The sequence below is a fragment of the Esox lucius genome, chromosome 17, assembly GCF_011004845.1.
Source record: "Esox lucius isolate fEsoLuc1 chromosome 17, fEsoLuc1.pri, whole genome shotgun sequence".
Classification (NCBI taxonomy): Eukaryota; Metazoa; Chordata; class Actinopteri; order Esociformes; family Esocidae; genus Esox; species Esox lucius.
Window position 1 is genome coordinate 38049788 of NC_047585.1, and position 12618 is coordinate 38062405.

General features: G+C 43.5%; 2 protein-coding genes and 1 non-coding gene across 3 annotated transcripts; 2 read left to right on the forward strand and 1 right to left on the reverse strand.

Moving 5' to 3' along the window:
* Positions 1-161: 161 nt before the first annotated feature.
* Positions 162-4112, reverse strand: mlnl (motilin-like). Its single transcript, XM_034287492.1, has 5 exons — positions 3964-4112; positions 3090-3224; positions 2426-2533; positions 688-832; positions 162-357 (listed from the first exon to the last, which is right to left on the reverse strand). Exons 2-4 carry the CDS (start codon positions 3207-3209, stop codon positions 728-730), a joined length of 333 nt encoding a protein of 110 aa, XP_034143383.1. The 5' UTR covers positions 3210-3224; positions 3964-4112; the 3' UTR covers positions 162-357; positions 688-727.
* Positions 4113-6087: 1975 nt separating this feature from the next.
* nop56 (NOP56 ribonucleoprotein homolog) lies at positions 6088-11897 on the forward strand. Its single transcript, XM_010880852.3, has 12 exons — positions 6088-6198; positions 7052-7141; positions 7707-7821; positions 8038-8202; positions 8383-8581; positions 8795-8982; positions 9251-9402; positions 9591-9691; positions 10064-10212; positions 10406-10527; positions 10702-10833; positions 11089-11897. The coding sequence occupies exons 1-12, from the start codon at positions 6196-6198 to the stop codon at positions 11308-11310; spliced, it is 1638 nt and encodes a 545-aa protein (XP_010879154.1). The 5' UTR covers positions 6088-6195; the 3' UTR covers positions 11311-11897.
* LOC114828970 lies at positions 10558-10623 on the forward strand. The gene has a single exon (XR_003777316.1). It is a non-coding gene; the product is annotated as a small nucleolar RNA SNORD57 (small nucleolar RNA).
* Positions 11898-12618: the final 721 nt, after the last annotated feature.

Consider the following 12618-nt stretch of genomic DNA (forward strand, 5'->3'; position numbering starts at 1 on the left):
GCGTGCCAGTGTGTGAAATGGGAAATGGGAATGTTTTAATTGTGTTTGGTCTATGAGCAATGCGTTTGTTTCTTCACATTGCACAAATGCTGCCATCTAGAGGAAATGTTAAGAATGTGCAATGCATACATATACCGACATTAAAAGACAAGAAGCAAACCTCTGTTAAAATGTCTCTTTATTCTTATCATTCAACACATTTCTAGGTCACACTTGACCTGAAAGAGGACAAATATAAGCACCCAAAATCCCTTCCTTCCTTTCCATGAAAAATAACCAACAATCTGTGCACATATTGCAGGTCAATTATAGTAGAATGGCAGCTTTGATTGTTTGGTCTTCTGTCTCCTCATTTGGCTGAAATAGAGAGAGAGTGAAGGTCTAAAAACATGTTACAGCCTATTGATAACCAGCCTTTGGCACTGAAAATAATATGTATAAACCAGGTGGTTTCAAACATGAATGCTGATTGACTGATATCCACAGTATGTGTAAGGATGGCGAGAGGTGGTGTGGTATATGGCCAGTATATTATGATTTAAACTAATTCAAACAATGACAGTTTTTTCAGCTTAGTATCTTAAATATGCCATTTCCTATTCCTGACTGGGGACGTGTGTGTGAACCAAGGTCCAATAGCGGACAGAAACACAGTTGTGGATTGAATGTGTGTAGAATGATACATACTATAAGTGCTGTCTCTTAATGTAGAACCCCAAGCGCCTCTCTATTCGGCCTGCTCCACCATTTCATTGATGATCTCTTCCAGCACAGGGCCCACGAGCTCCAGTTGTTTGGCCGTCAGTCGAACCCCTATCTCCATGATCTTCTCCTGTCCACACACATGGTCGGTTATTATGGGGTTATACTAGGGGTTAGGTTAAGGAGATTTGTAACATGGGGGTTATTGTGTGAATTGGGGTACAGGATTAGAGGTTAGGTTTAAGAGTCAGGGTTAGGGAAAAAAGGGGTTTGAAAGGTAGTAATTATTTTTTGTCGTCGCAATGACAATATTCCTAGAATGTGTTTCTGAGTTTGCCTTAATGTGTGTCTTTGTGTGGACTTAATGTGTGTCTTTGTGTGGACTTAATGTGTGTCTTTGTGTGGACTTAATGTTTGTCTGTGTGTGGACTTAATGTGTGTCTGTGTGGACTTCATGTGTGTCTGTGTGTGGACTTAATGTGTGTCTGTGTGGACTTCATGTGTGTCTGTGTGGACTTCATGTGTGTCTGTGTGTGGATTTAATGTTTGTCTGTGTGTGGACTTAATGTGTGTCTGTGTGGACTTCATGTGTGTCTGTGTAGACTTCATGTGTGTCTGTGTGTGGATTTAATGTTTGTCTGTGTGTGGATTTAATGTTTGTCTGTGTGTGGACTTCATGTGTGTCTGTGTGGACTTCATGTGTGTCTGTGTGGACTTCATGTGTGTCTGTGTGTGGATTTAATGTTTGTCTGTGTGTGGATTTAATGTTTGTCTGTGTGTGGACTTAATGTGTGTCTGTGTGGACTTCATGTGTGTCTGTGTAGACTTCATGTGTGTCTGTGTGTGGATTTAATGTTTGTCTGTGTGTGGACTTCATGTGTGTCTGTGTGGACTTCATGTGTGTCTGTGTGGACTTCATGTGTGTCTGTGTGTGGATTTAATGTTTGTCTGTGTGTGGACTTAATGTCTGTCTGTGTGGACTTCATGTGTGTCTGTGTGTGGACTTAATCTGTGTCTGTGTGGACTTCATGTGTGTCTGTGTGGACTTCATGTGTGTCTGTGTGTGGATTTAATGTTTGTCTGTGTGTGGACTTCATGTGTGTCTGTGTGGACTTCATGTGTGTCTGTGTGTGGACTTAATGTGTGTCTGTGTGGACTTCATGTGTGTCTGTGTGTGGATTTAATGTTTGTCTGTGTGTGGACTTAATGTGTGTCTGTGTGGACTTCATGTGTGTCTGTGTGTGGATTTAATGTTTGTCTGTGTGTGGAATTAATGTGTGACTGTGTGTGGACTTAATGTGTGTCTGTATGTGATTGAATGTGTGTGGACATAATGTGTGTTTGTGTGTGGACTTAATGTGTGTCTGTGTGTGGACTTAATGTGTGTCTGTGTGTGGACTTAATGTGTTGTATTGTCTGTGTGTGGACTTAATGTGTGTCTGTATGTGACTTAATGTGTGTCTGTATGTGACTTAATGTGTGTCTGTGTGTGGACTTAATGTGTGTCTGTATGTGACTTAATGTGTGTCTGTATGTGACTTAATGTGTGTCTGTGTGTGGACTTAATGTGTGTCTGTGTGTGGACTTAATGTGTGTCTGTATGTGACTTAATGTGTGTCTGTATGTGACTTAATGTGTGTCTGTGTGTGGACTTAATGTGTGTCTGTATGTGACTTAATGTGTGTCTGTATGTGACTTAATGTGTGTCTGTGTGTGGACTTACAGGAATTCGGCCATCGACCTCACGCAGCTGTTTTATGGTGACATCCTGAAGCTGTCCATTCTCTGTCTGAGGCTCCATGTCCTTCCTCCCCAGCTTATTCTGTAGGGCCTGACACACACACACACACACAAACATACACACACATACATGCATACACACACAAACACACACACACACACAGACAGATAAAGACACACATATACACACACACACAGCCCAAACATTATTCCCATTCAATATACTATTTTCCCTAACCTTAACCCAAGACCCCTAACATTAAACCTAACCCCTAACCTTAACCCTAGACCCCTAACCTTAACCCTAGACCCCTAACATTAAACCTAACCCCTAACCTTAACCCTAGACCCCTAACATTAACCCTAACCCTTACCCTAATCATTTCCCCAAATGAAACACTTACACCCAACCTAAACCCCCAGACAAAGTATTATTTTTCTCATGGGTACCGGCTGAAAACTTCCCAGAGGTTGAATGTTACTATAATTTAAATGTACAGTAAAAGATGGACACGTGCATTCTGAACAAATTGTATTGATGACAAATTTGCAGTAGATTATAATACCAATGGGTAGGAAGACATTTATTTTTCCCCCAAATATAAGTCCCTCATGTCACTCTCTGTGCATCTTTTCCTGCAACTCACCTTCATCTCCCTCATCTCCTTGGGGCTAAAGAAAGAGAAGTGTCCCTCCACCTGTTTAGCAAACATGGCCACCAGACACACCAGCAGTACACAGCACATCACAGCTCCACGCATGGTCATTCTACTTGGTCCTGCCTTTGACACACGGACATGCACGCACAAACACACACACACACACACACACGGAAGTGAGTAACAGAATAATTTTAGGAGTTGGTGTTCTTCATTTATAAATATCTATTCTGTCTTTACAAAACAATATGTGCCAAGAGATAATTTCGTTCACACAATACATTAAATGAAATCAAACTTCAGTTATATAGCACTTTCTTACAAAATGCATTTCAAGGTGCTTTAACAGTTAAAAGTCAGTATAAAAACAGTTAATAAATAATGTTTTGATAAAATGTATGAATTACAGTAAAAATATAAATGAAATACAATGGAAAAAATTTGGGTAAACTCTAGACTTTGGACCTGATTGTTGGATACTGAATGTGGTTCTAATTACATTCTATTTACAGAGATGTGTAGTAGAAATATGCTATACTCAACGAAACACAGAAGAGGAAAGGCAGAGAGTTGCAAAAATATATATCATGGATATTAGAAAGAAAAAACAGAAAAGATGTACTGAAAGACAGACTTACGTAGAACAAAGTCAGACAGACATGCAGACAGACAGACGTAAAGAGCCAGATAGACAGACAGACAGACATACATGCATATAAAGAGACAGACATAAAGAGCCAGACAGACAGACAGACATGCATATAAAGAGACAGACATAAAGATCCAGACAGACATGCATGTAGATGAGCAGACCAACAAACTGACATCCAAGTATCCATAACCAGATCGTGGAACTACTCACTCTGGTGACCTTCTGTGTGAATCCCTAGGCTGGTGATGAACTAGCTGGCTGTGTCCTGTCGTTCTGTCACCCCGCCAGAGACACCCCTCTTTATATGGATCCTCACCTCATCCTGCTGCCCATTTTACTGTCCTCTCCTACATCCACTCATCAACACACACAACTCCATGGAGACACAGACATGTCTTACTGGTAATGGAAAAGAAAATGCGGGAAAGTGGTGCCAAGTGTTTTTGTGTTATTTATTGTTTCCAGTACACTTTCTGATATTTTGGGGTTTATTGATAGAAAATTTAAGGTTAGAGACTATTGGTTCTCTATTGAGAACCTAAATTCTGATTAAAGGTAACATTTTCAGAGAAAATGTTGATGAAGGCCAATGGCAGTCAACAGTCTTTAACATTAGCTTCAGTTATCCAGTAATAAACGTGCAATTCTTCCGTGATATCCTGTCAACCGAGATGTTTATGGCCTGGTGTTGTAAACCTCAGCTTCAAACGTCAGCACATAGGTGTATTTCTTGGTAACAGGTTACTGTGGAGGGCATTTAACTTGCTCCTTGCTGTTTCACTTCGCTAGTTTCCTATTCAATCAACCATTATTCTGTGGTATTTTTTAAACGTCAGTTCATCTAACCTTAATGTTAGGTCACCCTTGTCGGAATGGGCGCTATTTTACAGCACATAATACTTGTGACTGTGAATGTACATTAAGTTTGAAGTGACTGATCAGAGATGTGAGCTAGTTTTGACAGTGTTGAATCTGAGCATGAGGAAACTCTTCAACTTCATGTCTAAACGTGGGCAGCTAAATGAGGAAACCGAGCAAATGGGATTGGTTCATCTTTATTCATTTAGAAAAATACATCACAATTGGAAAATGGGAATGTGATTAAATAGATTGGACACTGGTAGAAACTGTCTTGCAATGGAGCCTCTTGAATGTTATCGGGGATTTCTGCAGGAAGGTGAAGGACAGGAGACAGAGCAGACCAACCCGGAAATCATCTGGATGAAGAGAGAAGGCTGTTCTCAAAACATGGCCTAAGTATGGCTATTTTGGTTCCGCAAAAGTTCACGCCACATGAGCTTCCAGACTCAATATGTTGGACAGCAGTCCTCGAGGAGAGGAAGATGCAACTGAGCTAAAGTGTGCCCAAGATGGGACCTGTTAGAGACATAGACTCAAAATACAATAGGATTTTAAACCCATTTTGCTGAAGAAGAACTTCTCAGAGACAAGGACCTTTTCCTCCTAGCAGCCAAGCTTGTAAGAAGCATTATGGACAAGCTGAACCGTTGATCTGGCATATTGCCCAGCCAGACCTAACGACAAACCATTAGACCATTTATGAATATAACGTATGGTCAGTGGGCAGGTGCAGAGCTTCAATCAAGTGAACATATGTCATGGTTATCACGGTGATAGTAACTATAATTCTTTGGGTGAACAGTTAAGGTATGTAATCTGAATTGTCTGGTTGTGTGGTTCTGCAAGTTAAACAAAGCAGCCTTTGCTTCAAGATTCAAGGTTAATTTGTCAAATGCACCGCACAACACAGCGTCATCATGCACAATGAAATTCTTATGACATGGCATCCAAAACGACATAGTGAGAATTAATAATAATAATATTTAAGCTAAAATATAGCAAAAAAATAAAGCAATAATATACAAACAGTGCACTAGCAGCAGTTTAAAAACAGTACTGAAAACTAGCAGCAATATGGGTAGTAGTATTGAACATTATAGATATGGTATGGCAATAATATGCATAATAATGTATTTACCAAATTCCAAATCAATTTGGTAGAATTATTGAATATTATAGAAACATACAGTATGAGTGTAATAGGCTTATGAATGGTGACATAGCAGGGATTATACACAGGGATTTGTAGAACTAAATTAAATTATTGTTCAGCCCTTAAGACACATTTTAAACCTCATGGAATGCTATACAGGCCATCAGAAAACAGGTTAAGGGGATTTCAAGGGAAAAAGGCTTTTTAAGCATGCATAGATGAGAATAGGTTATTTTGAATTCATCATTGGCATTAACCAATCAGGTGGCTCAAGAAACTAAGCGGAACTCTTGATTCTCGCGATACAAAGTCGACTCCACAGTATTTCAGTCAAGGGGCTGCGTTCCGACAACCTCGGGAAGTCTTTTTACGGTTGTGAAGCGAAGGAACGGACGCACATATCGTATCGCAGCAAAGAATTTGCAATCATGGTAAGATTTTAATATTGGTTTCTGGTCTTTTCATTATTGATTAGTTATTATGCAAAGAAATATATTTTCGTGATTGTTTCAAGATTTTTTACATTTTGCAACGCTTAACCCCCCCCCCCCCCGCTAACACGAATTAGCTTACTCACTTGCCACATGGATGCGATTTTAAGGTGAACGTTGACCTTTACTTTATTACAATACAAAACTTAGGTGACTTCATTTAATGCAATTAAACATGATACCAACGTTGCATGCAATTGGCGTTTTAGTGGAAATCTGGCCTTTCGCTAACTAACGTTAGCATTCTGAAAGATAGGAGATTAGCTCACCAGATCATGGGTAGGCCTCTCTCGGCTAAAATACATTTACAAAAGGACATTTTCCTTTACGAGGAAATTTGTAATGTATTTAACCTCAACACAAGTAGGTATTTGGTATTACCGTTCAACGAATATATGTATGTTACATTTGACTCACTTTAAGACAGTGTGCGTAGCCAAATTACTCGGTATTGGGCCCACGTGGTTTTACAGAACAACATGCTGGATTGCACATATGTTAAACGAAATCGTTTTACGCGGCAATATTTTGGAAAAGCTGTTTTGAGAATAATATGTATATACAGTTATCAAAAACCACTGCATATACCACTTGGATATGCTGTCCATTAAATGTGACCCATTCTCGCTGATCGTCTCCATCTTGAATTGAACACTCGACATCACACCACGTGGATACTCCAGCCCGGGAGAGCAGGAACTTTGTATATTATAAAACAGTCGTTTTAATTATCCTAAAACGGGCTGATTCATCTTTTGTGACTATCTTACCAACTGGATGTCTTATTCCACAGGTGCTGTTGCACGTGCTGTTCGAGCATGCAGCAGGGTATGCACTGTTCGTAGTCAAGGAGGTGGAAGAGATTGGTATGCTTTTGCCTCAGGTACGAATCATTACCCGGCCACAGATATGTTACATTTTCTGCTTTAGCCTAGTAAGAATAACCCGATATTTTTAGTTTCGAATCATTGATACTGATACTAATTTTGCATAATTGATAATCATTAATGTATCAAGAGCTGACTGTCACTGGTGAATCAAAGCTATTGTTTTTTTATAAAGTGTTTTAGTGTACAAAATTTAGAAAAATAGAGTTTGTTAGTCGACAGAAGTTATTTAAATGGCACCCTGAAATCAGCACATGCCCCTTCTGGCCAAAGTCTGAATTCCATTGATGAGAAACTTTTTGTTCCCAATTGAACAGCTAACCAAATTTAGAAGAGAAATTGTGAATTGAATTGTTTTCCATATGTGTTGACTGAGTGGCTTGAGTAAATCCTGTTAGATTTCACATGGAAACCTAGTACTTGGCTAACTAAAACATACACTTTAATGTTGAGCTCTTGTGGCTAGAGGGACTTGCCCCCACCTTACCCACAGCACATGTATGGAATTGGAATGGCTTAAATATGGACATTGTGGTAGTTACTGGTTCGTCTTCTCACCAGGTTGAAGACTGTGTTCTGAACATTGGCAAATTCAATGGTATGGTGAGCCTGGCGGCTTTCTTCCCATTCAAGTCTGCCCAGGCTGCTCTAGAAAACATCAATGCCATATCAGAAGGTGAGTTGGTTTATTTATTTGTAGTCCTTGCCCAGATGTAGTGATGTTTCATAATCTGTCAATCCACTGAATGGCTGTGCTGATAACCAACCAATCAACCCTGAACATCTGGGCCTGGCTAGGTTTCTAATACCTAGAGACATTAGTCAGTAGGTTTTTCCAAAACCACTAAATCACTTCTGTTTTTACATTTCCCTTCTATCCAATTAATTTCAGGGGTGGTCCACGCTGACCTGAAACTGTTCCTGGAGACCAACCTGCCCATAGGGGGTAAGAAAAAGGCCACCCTGGGGGTGAGTGATGCCAAAATAGGAGCAGCCCTACAGGAGGAGCTGGGTCTGTCCATACAGACGGGAGGAGTGGTTGCAGAGATACTGAGAGGTGAGGACTCTTGGTGGTGACTGGGTGCTGGGGACCGCTGGGCTGTGGTGATGTTATGACACTTAACCCCTGACCTGCGTGATGGCTTATACTGAAAATCTGAACAGCCGCTGTGGCCAGTGAACCAGGTCTGACCCTGGCGCCGCGTGCTCACCCTGCTTTCCCATCTCTCCCCCGAAGGAGTGCGCCTCCACTTCCACTCCCTGGTGAAGGGGCTGACGGCCCAGGCGGCGTCCAAGGCCCAGCTGGGTCTCGGCCACAGCTACTCAAGGGCAAAGGTTAAGTTCAATGTCAACAGAGCGGACAACATGATCATCCAGTCGATCGCCCTCCTGGACCAGCTGGATAAGGACATCAACACCTTCTCCATGCGTGTGCGGTAGGTACCGCCTCTGTCACACAGGCCTCTATGGAGGTCCACTTGAGCCGGTTGCTGATAGGACCAAATGATGTTCATACCAAATCTGTCAATCCTCTGAATTGTGTGTGGAGTCTTCCATTGGTACTGACGGTCGCTCTGTGTCAATGGTGACTTCTTTCACCCGGGTTGTTCTGGAGTCCCAACTGAACATGTCTGTCCCCCCCCTGTCAGTGAGTGGTATGGCTACCACTTCCCGGAGCTGATCCGGATCGTGCCAGACAACTCCACGTACTGCCGACTGGCTCAGCTGATCGGCAACAGAAAAGAGCTGAGTGAGGAGAGCCTGGAGGCGCTGGAGGAGGTGGTGATGGATGGCGCCAAGGCCCAGGCCATCCTGGAGGCGTCGCGCAGCTCCATGGGTCAGTTACTTCCCCCCTCGCCAATATCACGCTGGCAGAACCAACCCCCTTTTTGCCCATCCAGGACTTTCCTATGTCCTGCATGATCAACACAGGGGGGGAGAGTATGATAGTTCTCTCATAAACCTGTGGTGAAGGCTCATATCCTCACTGCGGATCCTGTCGGGAGATACAATGTCCTGTTGAGCTCCTCCCCGGCTGTTTTGTAGGCGCCCGTGCCCCGGGTGTCCAAACTGCCCGCTAATCTTGTTCCCCGTGGCTTCTACAGGCATGGACATCTCTCCCATTGATCTGATCAACATCGAGAGGTTCTCCAACCGTGTGGTGTCCCTGGCTGCCTACCGGCTGGAGCTTCAGGAGTACCTGCGCTCCAAGATGAGCCAGGTGGCCCCCAACCTCGCTGCCCTCATTGGGGATGTGGTGCGTAGCGGTCTCGAGTCCACCTGATCTGTGGCGACGGGACTGAATGATGTTCATACCAAATCTGTCAATCCCCTGAACTCTGCATGTTGAGTCTTCATCGGTGCTGACTGTCCTTCACACCCAGGTGTGAACTGAAACCATCTCTGGTCCGCCTCTTACATGTCCCTCTTGTTTTGTTTTTCTAGGTGGGAGCGCGTCTGATCTCTCATGCCGGCAGCCTGACCAATCTGGCCAAGTATCCGGCCTCTACTGTGCAGATCCTGGGCGCTGAGAAAGCCCTGTTCAGGTACTGGGGCAACCCCTTCCTGCTGGGGAGACTGGTGGCTACTGTGATGGCAGGGCTGGGGCGGAGCAGAGCAGGGTGACTGGGGGGTGACCCCCCCTCAGAGTGATCCCGCTCTCCCTTACGCACCCCCATAGTCTGAGCAGCCACCCAGGGCACTGAGGTAGATAACTGTCATACTCTACAGTGTGTTTTTAGTGTTGGCCTGTGACAGCTGGTTTCTGCTCCAGGAAAAGACTCATAATTTGAACGGTCACGACAGTCCGTGCCCACAACATTTTCGTGGGGTAGATTATATTTCTGACTGACCCTGTGTGAAGTGCCTAGACATTTAGGTTCACTCTAACTGGAGAGCAAACGTCCGTTCCCTCACAGGGCTCTGAAGACCCGCGGCAACACCCCGAAGTACGGCCTGATATTCCACTCGACTTTCATTGGCCGCGCCGCTGCCAAAAACAAAGGACGCATCTCCCGTTACCTGGCCAACAAGTGCACAATTGCCTCACGAATCGACGCCTTCTCTGGTTAGTGGATGGCTGATCCGCGGGTTGTTTTCTGGCATCCGTTGCGATGATGTTGATATTTTTCGTCAACAGTAATCCACTTGCAGGTGGATGATGGTGATTGGTTAAATTCTGAGCAATGCCTTATTGTTATGGAGCCCCCTGCTGGCTGATAGTGGTATTGACGCATCCTGTGTTCCCACTCCCCCCTCAGAGTTGCCCACCTGTGTGTTTGGCGATAAGCTGCGCGACCAGGTGGAGGAGCGCTTGTCCTTCTACGAGACGGGCGAGGCGCCTCGCAAGAACCTGGACGTCATGAAAGAGGCTGTGATACAGGTGAGCTGCCCCATTTTCTGTCCGTCCTGCTGCGCGTGATGACGACACTTTCCCCGACTGAAACATGGGGGTTAACTGATTTAATGAGCCTGACGCAGCACTGAACTTGTACTGTCGTAAGTGACTACTGTCCTGGAGGTGTTGGGTGTGTAACCATCCTGTTTGGCCTCCTAGGCTGGAGAAGAGGCGGCCCAGATTAAGATAAAAATGGAGAAAAAGGAGAAGAAACGCAGGAAACGTGAGAAGAAGCTGGCATCCCTCTCCACGGGAGACGACGAGGTGGAAGACGCCAATGGCAAAGTGGAGGTATGTACTGCTTCCGACTTCAAAACTACAACTGAACTGCATGTATTGATTTGAGATTTGAGCCTTCCACGTGGCCCTGTCTTAGTGTACAACATGCTAGAATAACTTGACTCCGAACCATTGGCTGGTTCCCATACCGTGGGCCAGATCACTGAAGTGAGTCAGACATGACATTTGAGACATGCTAAAATTAACGCAGTCCGTTGAGCAACGATATAATGATAATGTGTGAACTTTGATGACTTGTGTCACTAGGCGAACGGAGAGGCTGTGGTAAAGAAGAAAAAGAAAAAGGCAGCTGATGAGGTTGTCAAAATGGAGGAAGAGGCCCTGGCAGAAGAGAATGGAGACACACCGGCCAAGAAGAAAAAGAAACGAAAGAGTGAAGCTATGGATGTGGAGCCGGAGGCTGAAGAGGCCCCAGAGACGCCACAGACAGAGAAGAAAAAGAAGAAAAAGAAAAAAGAAGCTGAATAGAGGAGTTGGTCAAGAATGAATATTTTTCTGTTTTGTACAGTTTTTGTTTTAGCGTTGGACTTGCATCATCCGAGTAGGTTGGATGCTGATTTGTAATTTGTATCTCAATTTTATACTTTCCCCTCCCGAGCCTCAAAGCACTTTACACTGAAAATGAATATTCAGCTCAGTGCCTTGGTGTTTGTGTACTCCCATCGTGCATACATGTAAATACTCATGGCCACTTCCTCATATGCTTTAACTTTCCGAGTAAAGGTGATACATAACCCACCTATTGTCTCAGTATTTCGTTGCGGCTAATGCTTTCAAGAGTTCGTGTCACTGTAGCAGTTCAACTGATTTGTGAGCCAGAAATGCCCGCAGCTTGTTCTGCACGCAGTAAAGTCCATCAACCTGGGTTGATGTTCCAGTCTCAGCTTGGCATAGTACTGCATGTCTCAAAAACATGACTGCTCAATATCTGGAATAATGACTAGATGTGATGTTATGAATACCTTTTCTAGGTGATTAGTTTCCTGCATCATCATGGCCATACAAGTATGTAAATACAATCTTATGAAACTGCAATAAATGGTTTGGTTTTAACATGACTGCCTCAGATGAACCTTACTACCTTGATGGCTTTCACCACTTATGAAACGTGGTGGAATGATGAGTTACACCTTAATCAAGGAACATTACACTAGCTAGGTGGTGGTGTACAAAGTAATGGACAACACAACCTTTGCAAAGTCACCTGACATAACATTCAGTAAATAAGTCCTTTCAGAAGGAATAATTATGCTTCAGGAATTCTACCAGTGATGGGGGGGGGGGAACAAATGTAGTGAAAGACTAACCACTATGTAGCTTTTTGATATTTATTGTCAAATGTCTGTGGTTTTTATTTTCTTCAGGTTGTCTAAACCTAAATGGCAGCCATCTCATGGGACATACCAAGGCACCATTTTGTGTCCCTGGCCTGTTGTGTTTTGTGTGTGGGGGATGGTTACTGTACCCTTCATCAAAGGTGGCTTGATATGAAAATAGTTTACAATTTCACCATATAAAAGTTGAGTGCAGTGACTTGGTTGCCTGGGCTGTGTGACTGGTCCTGTGTTTTAAATACATTTTTAATCCAGAACCCCATATGTTCCCCAATCCCTGCCGCTGAGAAACACTCCCATTGCATGGTGCTATTTGCCGGGTACCTTCTTTAAGTAGTGTTTGTTATTGAGGCCTGGTCATTAGATTTTTGGTCTAGTCAAGAGGATTAGGAGTGGCTTCCCGCTGACCATAAAGAGCTGACTAATGGAGATTAATTCTGGA

Bases quoted from the DNA above. Each gene is read 5' to 3' on its own strand.
- mlnl (XM_034287492.1), bottom strand. From the start codon at position 3,209: ATGACCATGCGTGGAGCTGTGATGTGCTGTGTACTGCTGGTGTGTCTG. The intron at 2,534-3,089 runs GTGAGTTGCAGG...TGTGTGTGTCAG, and splicing joins AGGAGATGAGGGAGATGAAG to GCCCTACAGAATAAGCTGGG. The intron at 833-2,425 runs GTAAGTCCACAC...GTGTGTGGACAG, and splicing joins AGGTCGATGGCCGAATTCCT to GAGAAGATCATGGAGATAGG.
- nop56 (XM_010880852.3), top strand. The intron at 8,582-8,794 runs GTAGGTACCGCC...CCCCCCTGTCAG, and splicing joins ACCTTCTCCATGCGTGTGCG to TGAGTGGTATGGCTACCACT. The intron at 9,692-10,063 runs GTACTGGGGCAA...GTTCCCTCACAG, and splicing joins GCTGAGAAAGCCCTGTTCAG to GGCTCTGAAGACCCGCGGCA.